General features: G+C 40.4%; 1 protein-coding gene across 3 annotated transcripts; it reads left to right on the forward strand.

Moving 5' to 3' along the window:
• The first annotated feature begins 1047 nt into the window (after positions 1 to 1047).
• Positions 1048 to 15561, forward strand: LOC122773815 (periostin-like). 3 transcript variants are annotated; one of them, XM_044032747.1, is made up of 22 exons: positions 1048 to 1218; positions 1600 to 1698; positions 5745 to 5809; positions 6041 to 6198; positions 6285 to 6449; positions 6538 to 6684; positions 6918 to 7059; positions 7934 to 8146; positions 8372 to 8506; positions 9008 to 9156; positions 9304 to 9440; positions 9592 to 9722; positions 9809 to 9939; positions 10575 to 10677; positions 10806 to 10873; positions 11084 to 11129; positions 11228 to 11257; positions 11683 to 11835; positions 11916 to 11963; positions 13097 to 13159; positions 13237 to 13275; positions 14877 to 15561. In XM_044032747.1, the coding sequence occupies exons 1-22, from the start codon at positions 1100 to 1102 to the stop codon at positions 14903 to 14905; spliced, it is 2370 nt and encodes a 789-aa protein (XP_043888682.1). In that variant the 5' UTR covers positions 1048 to 1099; the 3' UTR covers positions 14906 to 15561. The 3 variants fall into 3 exon arrangements, with proteins under 3 accessions (XP_043888682.1, XP_043888685.1, XP_043888683.1); XM_044032750.1 differs by lacking the exon at positions 13237 to 13275; XM_044032748.1 differs by lacking the exon at positions 11228 to 11257.
• Positions 15562 to 17822: the final 2261 nt, after the last annotated feature.

Genomic DNA, 17822 nt, shown 5'->3' on the forward strand with positions numbered 1-17822 from the left:
AGATTATAAATCTAAAACTATGGGGAGTTATGTAGTAAACAAAATGGTAAACAAACCAGAATATTCTGAATATGCAGAATATGCAAAAACCACTGGTATCATTGAAAATGATACCTGAACCCCCAGCCCTCACAGTTGAAATCTGAATTTTTAATTATTTCAGCTGTACAGCATGAATGCTGTGAGACTTACACTGCCCCCAGTTTTTTCTCACCACTAGGTGGTGCAAAATACATTCTGAAGAAAAACACACCCAATCTTCTTGTGGTGTTTCTTCACCAGAGCCCAGATTATGTAATTCACCTTTGTTGTTTGCAGTCCAAATAAATGACAAGATGCAGCTTGACTCTGCATCTCAAATATTCCGTCTTCTGGGAATATATGTATATGATGTGGCAGAAAGGCCCGGGGCTCTTAAAAACACTCAACCACTTTGTTTTTTTTTTACTTTATCTTCTTGTGCAATTACTTTAAAAACAATAAATTCACCTTTTTTTTAAATCTAGACCAGTATCAAACAAAACGCGCAATGTGATTTTATATTTAAGTCTATAATGTGTCAAATAAACAACACAAACAAATGCATACAGTAATATCTGTGCACTTAAAAAGATATGTATTATATCTTTTTTTTTTAATCGGGTGGATGCTCGTACATTTAAAGGAGGACCTTTCAAAAAATGTACTGGAAATAATTAGAGACCCATTATTTATCATATTCGTTATAATATATGAATATGATAAATAATATAATATAATATAATATAAGTATATAGAGTACATGATGTGACTACAGGCATTTTTTAACCGTGTTAATGATTTTCAATGTCGTTTCTATTTTTCTGATACATTTCTGGTCTATTTTTCCTCTTTTATTTGATTATTGTGTTGGAAATGCATTGAAATAAACAAATAAATAAATGAAGCAACAGTATAGAAACATAGTTTCTGAGAAGTTCAGGGTGGTCTGGGCCATGTATGATACATTGCCCGTCCTCCTTGAGTGGAGGGTGAGACTCAGTGTGCTACAGTATATAAACTCCCACTCTGAGTCTGCACCATTACTCTGGGTCTGGAGGAGCTAAGTGAGAAATCAAGTATGAAGCCCCTTTTTGTCGCTGCCTTTGCACTCTTTGTGCTCTCTACATTTGACCAGGCTGAGTCCTCAGCTTATGACAAAATCGTCGCCCACAGTCGCATCAGAGCAAGAAAAGAGGGGTAAGTTTGTGAATTCTTTTTTTTGTTTTTTTCCCCATGATGATATTTTTTGCAGCCTTGTGTTATTTTCATTTGTAACAGTTTTGAACCAATCCTGCTCATGGCAAGCATGATTTATTTATCATCAGGAAAGATGCAAATCTGCAGGGTTGTAGTCAAATCATTTTTTAAATTCTACTTCATCTCACATCTAACAGATCAGAATTTGTCGTTTGGGCTCACAGCCATGCAGCAAAAGTATAGTTTCTAAATAATCATTCACACCTAATTGCTTGTTGTCCTTAGTTTTCCACTCATAACAACTGAAATGTAATTGACCAAATGTATTTTTTTACCTGCTGATTAACACTTTATTCCCATTTTCACCCTCAACTCCCACAGACCCAATGTCTGTGCACTCCAGCAGGTCATGGGGACCAAGAAGAAGTACTTCAGCACTTGTCGTAATTGGTACCAAGGGGCCATCTGTGGAAAGAAAGCGTATGTACTGTACTGTTTCTCCTTAACATCATAAGCAAATCCAGTGACTAAGACGTTTTTTTTGGAAAGCCCTCGGGGACTGTTTCTTATTTACCATTTCCTCCATAAAGATGGAAAACAAAATGTTTCCATAGAGACGGACATCTGCTATTATACTTGGACTTAAAACTGCTGCGTAAAATGAAAAACACATTCATGGATGCAGCTTTAAAACTCTCTGTATAGAACGCTGGTCCCATTGGCTCTAATGAACATTAAGTTAGGGTTTTCATAGCTTCGGAGTCCTGCATCATTGTTGGACACCACAGTGGTGAACCACTGACTCGAGAGCATGCGATATGCCTGCAAAATATTGCCTGTGTTCATGAATGGAAAACTGTTCACCTCAATCACCCTGGCAAGCTCCCTTTTTTATGTCTGTAATTCGTTCAGCTTTCTCAGCACGTTTGGGGTTTAAACATGGATCAAAGCCATGTCTGCGCACACACACACACACATACTGAGTTTGCCCCCTGTGCTTGCATTGTGTCTAAGTCATGCTTAGCACTACCAATTTAAAATTTATGATGAACTCTGCGCACTCAACAGAGAATTTCAATCGAAATTTGGTCCAGACTTAAGGAATCCATCAAAGCACGGCTGAGAACAAAAGTTGAATTCAGACAGTGAAGTGATTTACAGATTCAGACACTGTGTGCTGATGCAAGATCTCGTGAAAGCGTGGCTTAAATGAAAAACAGTTAGAGTTACATGTTATGCAGAGCTGCACTGGAGCCTGTGGCATTTTTATTTGTTTACAACTTTTACTCATGAACAATTTGTCTTGTTCTAATTAAATGTTAATTACATTTATTCCAGAACAAACAGGGGGACGCCAAATGTACAGAAGGCTAGGAATGACAACACAAACTCAACTGATTTATTACATTAGAGCATTTTACCTTCCTCGAAGAAACAACACAAACTTCTCATCCTCAGGTTTTTTTATGTACATTATGTGCAGCCAGAGCTTTTGTTTTACATGTCGAAGTGGACGTTGAACACCAAGAAAAACAGCTCCAACGACATTAATCTGATACATAAACCAATGAAGAAGAAGGAGAAAAGGGCAGAGAGTTGGAGAGTGGATGAGTTGAAAGAGTCATAAATGACCTTTCTGGAATGTAGTTCCCTAAAGCACTTGGGAAATAGAGTGAGAGGAGGAGTCTTCCTGTTGTTGCAATCCACACTCTCCCCATTAGATGACACTAATTCTTATTTATTCCCAGTCTGATGTCTGACATGTTTTTCCCTGCCCACATAGCACCACCTATATGCCATTAGTTCATCATACTGGTAAAAAAAATTTTTTAAGTTTGTGAAACAGTCACTGTGTGCCCAGGTTTAGTCAAATAATCTACTTTAGGGAAAGATTATGGTGGATAAAACAGTATTTCCTTGAGATTAGATGAGTTTAGTTGTAATGCTACCATATAAAAAAACGCTGTTATGGTTGTGGAATGGTCATAAAAGAAACCCTGTTAATGGTCGGCTTCACACAGGAAATTACAGTCCAAACCCCAACCTCCCAAAATTCAGACGATCACGCAGAGGTCATCTAAAAGCAAAATGTACCTATGGGTTTATCCGTTCAACACGAAAATAAAAGTCAGAGTTCAACAAATGAGAACATTTCTGTTTCCACAGCAGAACATTCTGTATGACCGACTCACAAAGTGCCCATTAATGGCGGGTTGAATCGGAGGGGAGCCACACACGCCGTATTTTATGTTTGACAAACCTATCATGATTCTTAGTGGTACATTTCCTTCGCAGAGATGCTGACAAGTCAGATGTTTCCATCTTCATGGCCAGCCACAGTCCCAGTTGTGTGGGGGAAAAAAAGCAGTGTAGCGAGGGCTTTTTTGCTGACGCTGCCCCAATGGGGCTTGTGTGATCTCATCCCAGTCCCCCCATCTCCGTTCATTTTTCGTGCTTCAATTACCCATGAACCAGAAGCCTTGGTCATACCCTGTCTGAGACATCGGCAGGAGATAAAAGCCACGGAGCACTGGCCACATTGTGGCATTTGTACAAATCATCTGTTTATTATCAATACTGCTCAAGCTCAAGCTTGAATTGCGACCGTCTGGGTTTTAGCCAATCCCTGCTGACTTTGGATAAGATGCAAGGGTCATCCTGGAGAGGTCAAGGTCAGCAGACGGAAAAGAAGTAGCAGTTAGCCAACGGGGGCAACACCAGTGGTCGCAAAAAGAGCTCAGTTTGGAAGTCTTTGGGAAAATGAATCAACTTCTCACTTGATTTATATCAGTAAATATCAGTTTGCTTCTGAGAGGTCAATGGTCTCAACAGAACAATGAGTGGACACCATGTGATTGACATCCGTTTTCAAGTAAAACACATTAATTAAGCACTTAATACATCTGCCATCCACACTTCTCTTAGATCTAAGAGCATCTTGAAATCTTTTGGAACTGCATTTTAGTCCGCTCAGGTAGAATTGGAGACTTTAAGAAACAATGACACAGTTACCCTCCAGTCTGATTGCGTTTGGCCTGTGGGAAACCGTGTCCTCACAGAACCCACGCAAATGTGGGGGAAATAAGGACAATCCACACAGAGTGGCCCTTGTAGTCGATTTTATTTTGCTGAGTGGGACCAGTGCTAACCACCCCACGACTGTGACATCAATCCAATTTAGCTGTGTGCATAAACCTTTCTCAAAAATGCTTTACAGGACATTAAGTGCTCACATGTTATTGTTCTAAATATTGGGAACCTTGTTGCTGGGGTGTTTGCACAAGTGCAAATAATTACAATCATTGCACATGTAGCAGTTACTTCACCAGATCATTTGTGCCTAAGTGTGCCGAATAAGTCCCAGTTGTCCATTTTGTGCCGCAAATGGCAAACACAGAGGGAGAGAGAGAGAGAGAGCATTCCTGTTGTGTAGAATTTACAGGGAAAGTGCTGACAAGGAGAGACTTTGAAGCGCTCAGACAAAATACATCCATCTTCCCTCTGCGAGATTTTTATCACAGAGCGATTACACTTCCACTCAAATATGCATCTGCCTATTGCACCGTTGTGCACAACAGTAAACAATTTGTACAACACAAGGATTTGATTTAAAGTGATGGAATTAATCACATTTAATTGGCGGAGAATTTGTTTTTACCGTTCAAGTATTCTGACTGTAAAAGCCAAGTGATCTATAATAATGAAATTCCCAGCAAACTACATACACATGTGGTATTGTTTATACCTAATAGGTACATGTATGGTGTTCTTACTCATATGGGGGTCTTTTTTTATTGTTGCTTACCCTTCATTTATTTGAAGAAAACTAGATCTTTAAATGTCTGGTTTACCAGGCGATGGAAACAATGCTATGGTTCCAACATGCTCAACGCGCTGATGGAGGGAGTATAGACACGTTTATATCTGACAGCTGCACTTTGGATTTTACTGTTTCGCTTAGGCTGTGGTATCTAATCTATCTTTCACAGAGAGGAGAAAACACTGAGACACATCTTCCCCTGCTTATTAAGTAGCAAAAAATTAGGCTCCAACTCGAAATATTGTAGTCAATCTTTCCCATGCACATCTCAAACCTTCAAAAGTTTTCTTTTGTTAACCAACATTTCCTGAAACTCAACTCTAATTATGCTGAAGTTTTTTCAAGGCCAGGGTCGTAAGGCTTCTGAGGTTAACCAAATGCCAAGTCGAGGCCAAACTAATTGTTAAGCTTCAAAGAGGAGTTCTCAGTAATATAAACCCACTACTGTAAAGGGAGCGTAATCCTCCAGGCACACTTTCCATTAGAGCTTTCTTGGCAAAAACTGCTGGATCACATGGGCCATCTGAGCAGTGAAAGAGATAATGAGTACCATCTGGAAACGGTGAACGCACGGAGACCAATGTTGAGTAATGATTCAGCATAAAAACAAAGCTGGCGTAAAAACACAACCATTTTTTTTTTTTTACACCTCTTTGTTTGTCCTTGACATGATCCCGAATCTGTGGTCTGTTTGTTTTTCCTGCAGGACTGTGCTGTATGAGTGCTGCCCCGGGTACATGAAGCTGGACGGCATGCGCGGTTGCCCTGCAGGTACAGTGCGCCAAAGTTGCTGAAACGATGTACGAATGTCAGACAAGGACATAAGCACCAACTGTAAAGCAGCCATGTGCTATTTTTGAAATCCGACCAAATAAAATTGAAGAGCATACCGTAGCATATTGTCCGCACATGGAGTCTGTCTGATGCCCCAAATGTTTCCCATTTTTATTTCCAGAAAGACAGGCTGACTCCCACTAATGCTTATTATAAAACTTTCCCTAGTGGCTCCAATTGACCATGTGTACAACACCTTGGGCCTGGTAAAAGCCACATCTACTCAGAAATACGCTGATGTTTCAAAGCTGAGGCCTGAGGTTGAGGGATCTGGATCTTTCACCTTCTTTGCTCCAAGCAATGAGGCCTGGGACAATTTGGATGAGGTGAAAACTAAAAACTAAGAACAGAAAATAAGAAGAAAACTGCAGTTTCTGGGAGGTTTTGATTTTTTTGTTTTTTCTTCTAACAGTCAATGAAGAGTGCACTGGTCAGCAATGTCAACATTGAGCTGTACAACGCTCTGCATTATCACATGGTCAACAAACGCCTCTTAACCAAAGATTTAAAGAACGGATTGAAAGTCACCTCCATGTACAATGACCTGAGTCTCCTTATTAACCATTATTCCAATGGGGTGAGTTTTATTACATTTTGGTTTCTATATAGTTCTACTTTTTCTTTTTTACCAGAATAACCCTAAAACAAACATGTGTCATGTGCAGGTGGTGACTGTAAACTGCGCCAGAATTATCTACGGCAACCAGGTCGCCACCAACGGAGTCGTGCACGTCATCGACCGTGTGATCAGTGCTGTCGGAAACACCATCCAGAATGTTATCGAGGTTGATGATGACCTGTCAATTCTGGGTGTGAGTAGACAACAAACACGACACTGGTTTCAAGTCCTGCTTCATTTTAGACTGTAGTGTGTAACTTAAAACCAAACAGACTGAAACTGACATAAGGATCTGAGGAACACATGCAGACGTAGAAAAAATAAAGTTTATTTAGAGGGTTATTATGTCCATTTCCTATATATGTTTCTCCTGGACTGTAAGTGATGTTCACTAAACCTGATTGTGCTGATGGAATGACATTCTAGGATGTGGGTATGGCTGCTGGGATGCTGGACAAGCTGGGCGAGCCAGGACATTACACTCTCTTTGCCCCGACCAACAGTGCCTTTGAGAAGCTTGGCATCGACGTGCTGGAGAGACTTCAGAGCAACGAGGTGGCGGTCAAAGGTAAAAACTGACTTTTATACTTCAAGGTTGTTTGCAGCTCCTTGGGGCCATTTCAAACATGGCAGCAGTAACAGAGGTTTCCTTTTTATTAACTGTAGCAGACAAAGGCTACATTTATATGAAATGATGATGATATAGGAAAAGAAACGGTCATTTCCAGACGACCACGCGTGCATAGTCTCTTTCTTCTTTCTTTTTTTTTTTTTAACCACAGTGGATCTGGGACTTACACAGTTTTGGCAAGCTGTGCATAACAGAGCTGTGTTCAAGAGTAATGAAAATAGCTTAAGCTTTTGTTATAGTCATAGCATGAATTTGTAGATGGAAAGTCAAACAATGCAACACACAATTCAACACCATCACTGACAGGATCAATATACTGTACTGAAAGGATTGTACCACTATGAGTACACAGTGAAAATTACACAGGAAGGTAGTCAGTTGTCAAATAATCCATGAAGATCCATCAGTGAATGATGGGATTTGATAAAATAATTGGGGAAACAGAAAAACAAAGTCGTACAGTATTGCGCCACTTAACTTTCACTTGTTTTGCGTGAATACCACCAACAGACAGGACACAGCTGTTTTATTGGACAAGCTGGTCAAGTTGGAAACAACACAAATATTCGTTTTATTAGTCCACAGCTCCGCATATGAAGTGAGATCAGATCACTGAACAGAGCTATGAAGAAATCACACATTTTCTCAGTTAAGGACCCGAGGGATCCAAAGGGTCTCCAGGTTCCCAGGGCATTTTATCCTCAGCCGTACTGTAACATGGGAATGAACATGAAACAGCCCCTTTATGTCAGCTGACCTTACTCTATGTTGAATGCACGGATTTTAAAACTTTTTTTTGATTCCTTTTTAGCTCTTCTGAATTTCCATCTTCTGGACTCAGTCCAGTGCTCTGAGGCTATAATCGCTGGTAGCACTTACGAGACGCTGGAGGGCACCAACATTGAGATCGGCTGTGACGGCGAAAGTTTAACTGTCAACGGCGTCAAGATGGTGCTCAAGAAGGACATTGTCACCAGCAACGGTGTCATCCACCTTATCGACCAAGTGCTCATGCCAGACTCAGGTTAGATTCTCATCTAATGTGCTAACTTTTAAGATTATGCGGGCATCACATAAAGATGTTTTGATCTTTTAAAAATAACAGCTTCAAACTGATTTCCCTGCCAGTTTGACTATTTCATGCATCCTCATGGTGGTGCTTATCTTTTGTTCGCATCATTGTGTTGTGAATAGTCCTCCCCTGTTTTAAATAAATCCATATTTAAATAGTGTCTGAATGTCCTTCAAGCTAAACAGGTGATGGAGTTGGTGGGAAGCTCCCAGTCGACTTTTGGCGACATGGTGTCCGAGCTGGGTCTTGCTGCCGCCATGAGACCGGAGGCTGAGTACACTCTGCTGGCTCCCCTCAACGCTGCCTTCACTAGTGAGTTGCATACGGCTCAGTACGAGCACCGGCTGTTCCACATTCAGTCATGGTCTGGAATAAAAAGGGAACATATTCTTGTTTCCCTTTGCGTGCTGGCACACAAGCCAACAAACATGTACATACATGGAGCTTTGGGGAAATTTTGAATTTACTGCAGACGCTTTACGACATGAAAGACCAAACACGTCTCCAGAGAACATTGTTGGACGTCGTTCAAAGAGAGCTTTGTGTCTGTATAAGAAAAATCACAGCAGAATCATTTCCTCGCTTTCACCAGACAGGTTTCAGAGGGTGTAAAGAATAAAAAGGCAGCAGCAGCAGCTGGATATAAAATTGCCTGTAACCTAACCTACTGTAAGCACGAGACACAGTGAAAATAACAAAAATGATGATAAATATAACATCTAATTTAGTTAACATCAACAATTTAGTTGTAAAATCCTGGTGGTATTTTTGGATTCTATGGGGAAATATAAAACCACCCCCTTTCTTCTACAGCTGAGATGATGTCCATGGATCAGAGGATGTTCAAGCTCATCCTGGAGAATCACATCTTGAAGAAAAAGGTTGTCCTGGGACAGCTGTACAACGGCCAGCTCCTCGAGACCATTGGAGGAAAAATGCTGAGGGTATTCATCTATCGCACAGTGAGTCTTCCTCTCTGATCTTGTGCCAGAAACACTGTGCCTACATACAGACACATACTGTATGCATCGTCGCAGTCATTTGATAGCCACGCTTCCCATCTCTGAGCCGTGACATTAATCTTCTTGCCTTGTGGATTATTTCTGCAGGCCGTGTGCATTGAGAACTCCTGTATGATCAGGGGCAGTAAGGAAGGAAGCAATGGAGCGCTTCACCTCATGAGGACGTTTTTGAAACCATCTGAAAAAAACATCTTTGAGATTCTGACATCTAACGGAGGCTTCAAGTAAGTACAAAATCCACTGTGGTTTTAAACTGCAGCCTAATACTCAGATTGTGATTCTCTGGATCTTTTCAAGGGATGGGAATTTAAAAGACCGTCAACCCTCAGTGGTTTTTCTAACAGCTACAATACTATTTTCTCTTCTGTGCTGCAGGATCTTTTTGTCGCTGATGGAAGCTGCAGGCTTGACCGATCTGCTGAAACAGGAGGGAGACTTCACTATGTTTGCCCCAAGTGATAAGGCTTTCGCTTCTCTGAGCAGCAGCGATTTGGAATTGTTGAAGGGTAGGGTCTTGTGAATTTTGATCGGTTCTTACAACTCACTTTTGCTTGATGTGAACGTCATAGTGTTTGCTTCTCTTCATTTTTAGGTGACATAAATGCCCTCAGAACCATCCTTCTGTATCATATCAGCAACGGCATCTACATTGGTGGTGGTTTGGAGACTGGAGTGACAAACCTGCTCAGGTCTCTGCAGGGCAGCAATCTCAGATTGATTTTTGTAAGTATGTCTTGCAACAAGAAAACTTTACTTTCTTGTAAATCCCAAGGCCGCTCATAGCCCTTTCACACCAGCAGGGCTCCGTGCTGGCTCCCGAACCTAATTTTAAACCGGCTGGTGTGTTCAAACCGTGCTTCCCGGGAACCTGAAAAGTTGGTTCTCAGCTGGAACCAAAAAAGTACCTGTGTTGTGTTTACTTACGCCTGAGTAATACAGAGTAATGTCCTCCCACTTTGGTTCCTTTTAAGCTGGTTTTGCCAGAAAACACCAAGGTTCTGAGACTCCAGAACCAGAACTGTGTCTGCATGAAAGCACTCTCAATTTCCTCACAGTGCCAAAACAGAATGCTGCCAAAACCCCTTTTGGTCCATACATCGCCCCGAAAATTCTATCCAAATCCGCCCCTCCGCAAAGCTGCTCACAGACAAACGCAGCCAAAAACATTTCCACCTTGCCGGAGGTAATTACTTCATGTTGGCATCCATAGCAATTATCCCACAAAACTTAAAACTCAGTGACCTCTGCTAGTTAATAAAAATATTTACTGTAAAGCAGTAAATAATAGAGCTTATACAGGTTCATTCAGGTCGTTTTGTGGTTTGCTTGTCTTTAATTGTTTTGACTGTCGCCCACAGGCAAACAACACTGTACAAGTGAATTCTGTCCAAGTCCCCGACTCTGATATCATGGCCACAAACGGAGTGATTCATTTTGTCAACCAAGTCTTGTATCCCGGAGGTAAAACCTTGCTTTGATTTAACTTTTCATATCCCCCTTTTGTACTGTATTGTATAAACATCAACAGATTCACTGTCCGCTGCTTTTACCTTAAAAGGCCTGATTCATGCGTTGTTCTTTCTTTCCAGATATCCCAGTTGGAAGCCAGGATCTTATGATGCTACTGAAGAGGCTCATCAGCTACATGCAAATCAAGGTGTCACATAAACACGACTGTAAAACTATAAAAAGCTTAAATACAAGGCAGCCTGCTGTTTTTTTCCCCAAAATAAAGTGACTTAACTGTTTTCTTTTATTACTTACAAGACAAGAACGTGTAGTAGTGCAAATTAATGTTCAAATTTTATAAACAACAATCAATATGTACAGTTTTTAATCTGATTTGTCAAATGTGTTTTTTTTACAGTACATTTCTGGATTCAAATACCAGGAAATTCCCCTCACATTCATGAGTAAGTTTCAAAACTAGTTTTAGTTTTTTAGTTGCTTCCAATTCCATTTTTGATTCTCTGCTGTGCTTAATGCCTTTATATCTCCTTGTTATTATCAGAAAGGATCATTACTCGTGTCGTCGAGGCAGGTACAGTAGTGATGATAACGTCATCATCAGCATGTGATTCCTAATTAGTAAATTTGGGCAGATTATATATGGTTAAGGAAATAGTTTTAAGTACGAAACTGATTAAAACACAGGGAGGTTGTTAGGCTGCCGCACATACAGTTCAGTCACCTTTCTGTTGATTTCAGATAATTTCACACATAGTATATGAGCGCGTGCACATATGAGGGTGTTTGACAGCTTATTTAGCGTTAATTTTTTAAAAATAATTAGTATAATTTTTTGATTATGAATCACATCTCATAGCAACCTTTCTGATCCAGTGAAAGGTCCATTTGTTATGTTACCTGCATACAAATGGAAGATTCTCTGCATCAAGGGGCAATGCTGTGCTCGCTCCAACTTCAGTGTAGTGAAACGTGCCTTCTTTATTTATTTTCTTGTAGCTCCTGAAGTGACCAAAGTGACCAGAGTTATTGAGAGCAAACCAAGTGTCACCAAGGTTACTAGGGTTATTGAAGGAAAGCCCTCCGTGACCAAGGTCACAAGAGTAATCGAGAATAGCCCAGCCATCACCAAAGTCACCAGGGTTGTCACAGGTAAATATTATATATGGCATGAGTTGGTAGCTTTTAATCATTTATCGTCTTGAGAACTGAATGAATGCTGTTGTTTCCAGGCCCTCAGTACTCAGTCAGCAGTGGCAGCACCAAAATCGCAATGGAAGGTCAGTGAAACTGTGGCAAGAAAATCTTAAAAACCTCTTTAAATTAGCAGGTACCTTTTGAACCGGAGTGAACCTGCTAAAAAAAAAAAAAGGAAAAAAAAGAATAGCATTAAACACCGAAGTAATTGCCCAGTAATTGTTTGCATAATTTGTGAAAACCAGTGTCAGAACAATAGCTTAGATCTGACAATCAGTGCATTTACATGCATGTTAAGTCTGATTTTAGTTGGACTAAGACAATAATTCAGTGTTCTGTTAGTCTGACTAAGACTAGCTCTGTTTAAGTCGGACTAACGTAAACTAACCTGGATAATGTGATTCATTGTCCGATTACTAAGATCCTATGGGACCTCCAGATCCAGCAGACAAACTGGTGGTGGCTAATCAAATGGATATAGTGATCATCGATGAGCAGCAGAGGAAGGGCATTACTCATGTATACGCTTAGTCGGACTGGTATTGCGCATTAATCAAACTGCAGAACTGTTGCCGTAAAAGAACACGGACAACACAGCAACCACAAGATGCTAATGCATCTAATTTGTATCACGATTCACATGTACAGCAGGTATGAAGCATACAGATCCATCTCGTGTCCATGTCATTGTTCAATTTTTTTCTAGGACATAAAATTGAAGTAAAAGTAAATTCTCTGATTGCCTGTATTAGGACTATGGGCTTAGCTGGATTACACTATGCATGTTAACATATTAAACGCAATCCCCACGTTGTAAAAAGGTTTGCCACAAACTTTCGAGGCTAATGGCTACGCTAACTGATGCCTTCCAACTAACGTCAATCAGAGCCAAAGCCAATAAAAACCAACATGCATTACAGAGTCATTTCATACAGGAGTGAAAGCCAATTTAAGACATTACTACACTCCAGAAACTGTCAAACGTAGGTTTAGACAAGCGTGTGACTATAATTTGAACCTAATCTCCGAAAACTGCAGCAAATGTATTTACAAACCACTTTTCCGCAAGAAAGTGCACAATAATGATCATTTGTTTTAATGATTTAAACCAAATATTACCCTCATTGCAACATGATCATTAGGCTAAAATAATGAAGTGGGTAACTTCTCAAGGCAACGTCACTTACACATGATTTGGATGTTTTCTTTTTTCCAGAATTCACTGGCATTGAAGCCAACGCTGGTCTGGACAGTGAGAAACTAACCAAAATCATGGAAGGTGGGTTTTTCAGCTGGGACAGCTCAGCAAATAATTAAAGCCCAATGTGTGACTTACACGTTTGTTTGCCTTTATAGAGAGTTCTACAAGAAGAATTGGCTCCCGCAGAGTTATAGGTAAAAAAAAAGGATGAAAAAGAAAATCCTGCATTTGTATTAAATGCAGCATAGCATGTGTGCTAGTTCACACAGTCAGCTCGAGTCCGCTGTTGTTGTTGTTGTGTTAACATGGCATCTTTTTCCTACCTGCGGGAGAACCAGTAAATTTGCCGGTGGCTTGATGGTCGCCAACAAGCAGGAGTTGACGGAGCTCTTACATTTGGGGCGCGACTCTAACCTCCACACCTGTGCATGATGCCTGTGCTAGCTCTCTGAACTGCTGCGACTCGCACGCATATGTGTGTCCACACCCACAGCATTACATACAGTCAGCCACCACTGCTTTGTTTCCATTGGATAGATGCCACCGGTAGAAGAAAAAGAAGTGAGGAGCTTTATCTTTCCATAGAGAGAGAGAGAGAGACACACTACACATTTATTGACTCACCTTTCTTCTCTTCCACCTTTTCCAGCCTAACACGACTTTGCTCAAAGTTTTACAAAATGTTTATAAATGCACACACATTCATATTGATCAGAAACAAGTCTGTGTTTTCTGTTTATCTTTGACCAGCGCTTTAACTAGTTCCAATTGGAGGATGGAGACAAATCCCTGGGCTGAATTACTTTTTCCACTCCTGCCTACATTTGTACTTTAAAGAATAGACCATTTTCTTTCTTGCTGCGATTAAGATGAGACGACATCTGTTATGTTTTTGTCGGCAGCCAGTGCTAAGAAGCAGTCTGGCTTTGTCCAAATATAGAACATTCTGTCTGCATGCTCAGTAAATAACACATTTTATGTTGTTTGCTAAATCACACACAAAAGCAAGGTATGGAGCTATATAACCAATAATATAAATATGTAAATTAGGACTATAGAGCAGGGATGGATATTGTGTCACCCGGTGACATTCCTGGACTGCACACAGGAAGTGATTCCTTTAACTTCAAGACAGAACAGGCTGGAGAATGACGAACGACACAAAGTGTCCATGAAAAGCTTCAGAAGTGAATTGTACTGGTCATTCAGCAATGTGAGGGGACACAAATGTCCCCTCAGTCAGGTCTGATAGTATGCTTGACAATTTCAGATGCAGCATACACATGTCTCCAAAATTGAAGACCAAACAGAGACAGAATAATGACATAATCAGCAACCAAACGTTACGGACAGCAGCTTTAATTACAAAACTGGATTTGTAGATTATGTTTGGGGTTTCTCCGTTTCTGTTCCTTGTGTAACGGCTGCTGACCACACACATGCAAGAGATCAGACTTTTTTAAGATAACAAAAAGTATCAAACTCTTGAGGCCAACTGCGAGCTGCTTTATCTTCTTGCTGGCTTGCTTGCCGCTGCATTGCTCACCTGACAGTTTTGCCAGCGTCCACCTGTGGACTCTGTGTCTATACACTCCTCCTCAGGAGGGGAGGTTATAATTATCACTCCTCACCCCCTGCTGTGCTGGGCTTGGTGTTTCCCGGTGAGGAGTGATGAGATCAGAGCTTAAAAGCTTAACAAAACAGGACATAGCTTGCATTAACATAGTAATCTATTCCACATGAGCTGGCTGACTGACATGTATTTTTGTTTCCATCCTTTTTTTTTTTTAACCAGCTGGCAACAGGAGGAGAGTTAGTCAATGAGCGTGGACGGATGAGAATATCGACCTTGTGAAGGCAGAGAGAGACTCCAGACCCAGAGGTTGAGACTTGTGTGTCAGTACAGCGGATACACGAAAAATGTCAGTGATTTCAAAACATACTGTAAAAAAAGTATGGGCCGAACTGACGAAAAAATAAAAACGATTCTCATAAACAATTTAATGGTGCTTTGAATGTATGTATACCTAAAATGAGTGTGCAATGTCTGATAAGAGGGTTTTTGGATCAGTGTGTGTAAACTGTTCAAATGAACATTTCGGCATGACTTTAAAGACGGAGCAAGTCAGGGTAGAAATACAATCCTTAAAAAAACCATTAGGGTAGCAATAAAAGCATATCAATTCAAAACTGCCCTATGACTTTGCTGGAAGGCGAAGGTTGATGCAAGATGAGTTTACTAGCTGTTTGGGAAGATTTGTAAATCTCAGCATGATGAATTGAAAATTGCTGTTGGGTTTTCTAGCTTTAACTGTTTCATTATTATTTTTTTTAGTTTCTCTGGCTGTAAGTTGCTCAAAGATTTGTATAAATTTTCTCAGTGCTTTTATAATTTGGAACAATGTATACAGCTACAGGTTCTCTCCTCTTTTTTATTTTCCAGACATCTTCCAATAAAATGCTTTCTTTGATATAAATAAGCCAATTTGTACTGGTTTTCTGAAGAGAATGTTCAACATTGGTTTTGTTTAGATGGACCAAAAAAACAAGGCTGTAATTCATTTCAACCCAAACAAATTTGATTATAGTTTTAGCGACATTAATGAAGAACAGTGGTTGTAAATCCTAGCGATGCTGATGTTTGTAACAATGCAGCGAGTTTTAAATAGTTGCCCTGAGGTTACATTGTGTGCTGAGGCGTTTGAATTGGACCCAGCTTCCCTTCATGAGCAACACATTGCAAATTATGACCTCTTCGATTAATGGGAAAAAAATCTGAGCAAGTGCCAAGATAGAGCCACAAATGTGGTAAAATGTAAACCATTTATTTTTGTCTTGCTGCCATTACACATTAAAAGTAAGTGTGGGAGTTAGGCAACCGGCTTCTAAGAGCCAGGCAGCTGCTTCGCCACTGCTTGAATTCACAAAGACATGGCAATGTTCTTTCATATTCTGCTTTACTCAGTCATATTTCACATGACAGCTTAAGTGAAATCTTGTGTCCTATAATCAAAATAATGGCTCATCAGTCAGAGCAGAGGTTCTGGAACACACTGCAGGAACAAAAACCAACCGATGTTCTATATAAATGAGTTTTAAACACACATTTAGATCCATACTATAGTCTGTGACTGTTTCAATGCCAGGATGGATCCTACTTTGGAATTGAAACAGTGTATTTTGTATTTATATTAAATATATATAAAGTGTATTATCATGACAACAAATTCCCCACTCGCAGACTTGGGCAGTCTTGTGTCTCCTCCAAGCTTGGATTGTCTACCAGAGGCCTGGGAGCCTGAGGGTTCTGCGTAGTATCGTAGCTGTTCCCTGGGACTGTGCTCTTCTGGACAGAGATATCAGATGTTGTTCCAGGAATCTGTTGGAGCCATTCTCCCGGTTCAGGGGGGTTACTGGTCCAAGTGTTCCTCTCACCACTGGGACCACAGTTGCCTTCACTCCCCATAATCTTCTCTAGCTCCTCTTAGAGCCGTTGGTATTTCTCAATCTTTTCATGTTCCTTCTTCTCGGTGTTGCTTGGGCTTGCCATATCCATCATCACTGCCCGATGATCACTATATCCGTTTGATTAGCCACCACCAGTTTGTCTGCTGGATCTGGAGGTCCCACAGGATCTTAGCCCTGTCCTTTTCAACCACCTTTGTAGGCGTCTCCTGTCTCTTCCTTTGGCCAGGCAAGTATGCCAGCGGGGCATCTTATTACTGGCAAGGGCATAGGTAGTGATGGCTTGGATCTTGTTCCAGCCATTCAGCTAAATCTTGACCTGTCTTACTCTGTTGGTATTTGGCTGTGATCGGTCTCCTGGCGGCGTCTTTGCGCTTAAATCAACAATGAAAGTCTAAAACATGAACTCATTAGCTAACATGTCCACAAAAACATAAATCAATCTATACAAGTTGTGTTAGTATTGACAGGTGGTGTTCACTTCATATTATGGTTATACTGACATCTTTGTCAGTACTTGTAACTCTGCACAACCTGCTGCTTAAATGCTAATCACCTCATGTCGGTGATTATATGCAGATGTTTATTTCAGCCTAAATATGGAAGGAAAGTTAGTGAATCTATGCAGGGTGTCTGTGGCTGAGGGATTTAATGTCTCAGTTCATGTTACAGTGGATTGACTTAATAGTTTGAGCGCCACGGTAAAATGAAAATGTGGTTTTAATACGGAGTTTCAAACCCCCGTGACCAAGAAGAATGAAATAATTCCTCCTCCTGTCAGTTTGTAATATGTTGCCATTATGCTACAGAAACATGCAGATCTTGCAACAAGAGAGAGCGTGAAAGGTTTCCTGCCAAACGGACACAAGCAGCAATATTTTATACATTTACAACGCTGACTGAGAATCGAGAAAACATCTGCTGGGGGGGATCCTATTGCTTTTCCATGTGGCTTTGGATTTTCCACTTCCATTTATAGAATCGCTGCGTTCACGGAGTCAGACTTCTGTTGACTTAGATTGTTTTTTTGTTGTTATTGTAATTTATTTGAAATGGTTAAATTTCCACCCTTTTTTTCCTTATAGAGAAGCTCACCCATATATTTCACTTTCTCTATTTTGTTACACTGACTAATAATATAAGTCTAAAATAACATAATGCATGCATGATTTTAGATACTGTATATGTGGGATTGAAACTGCACAAAATAAAACAAACTAAATGGATCTAAATGGATGTGGTCGACTGGGTGCAGAGCTGATTTTACTGTGTTACA

The sequence above is a fragment of the Solea senegalensis genome, linkage group LG8 (assembly GCF_019176455.1).
Source record: "Solea senegalensis isolate Sse05_10M linkage group LG8, IFAPA_SoseM_1, whole genome shotgun sequence".
Classification (NCBI taxonomy): domain Eukaryota; kingdom Metazoa; phylum Chordata; class Actinopteri; order Pleuronectiformes; family Soleidae; genus Solea; species Solea senegalensis.

What these genes read in the sequence shown, in the direction of transcription:
- LOC122773815 (XM_044032747.1), top strand. Translation starts at nt 1,100, where the DNA reads ATGAAGCCCCTTTTTGTCGCTGCCTTTGCACTCTTTGTGCTCTCTACA. An exon ending in ATGACCTGTCAATTCTGGGT is followed by an intron (nt 6,685 to 6,917) that starts GTGAGTAGACAA and finishes ATGACATTCTAG; the next exon opens with GATGTGGGTATGGCTGCTGG. An exon ending in CACCAAAATCGCAATGGAAG is followed by an intron (nt 11,964 to 13,096) that starts GTCAGTGAAACT and finishes TCTTTTTTCCAG; the next exon opens with AATTCACTGGCATTGAAGCC.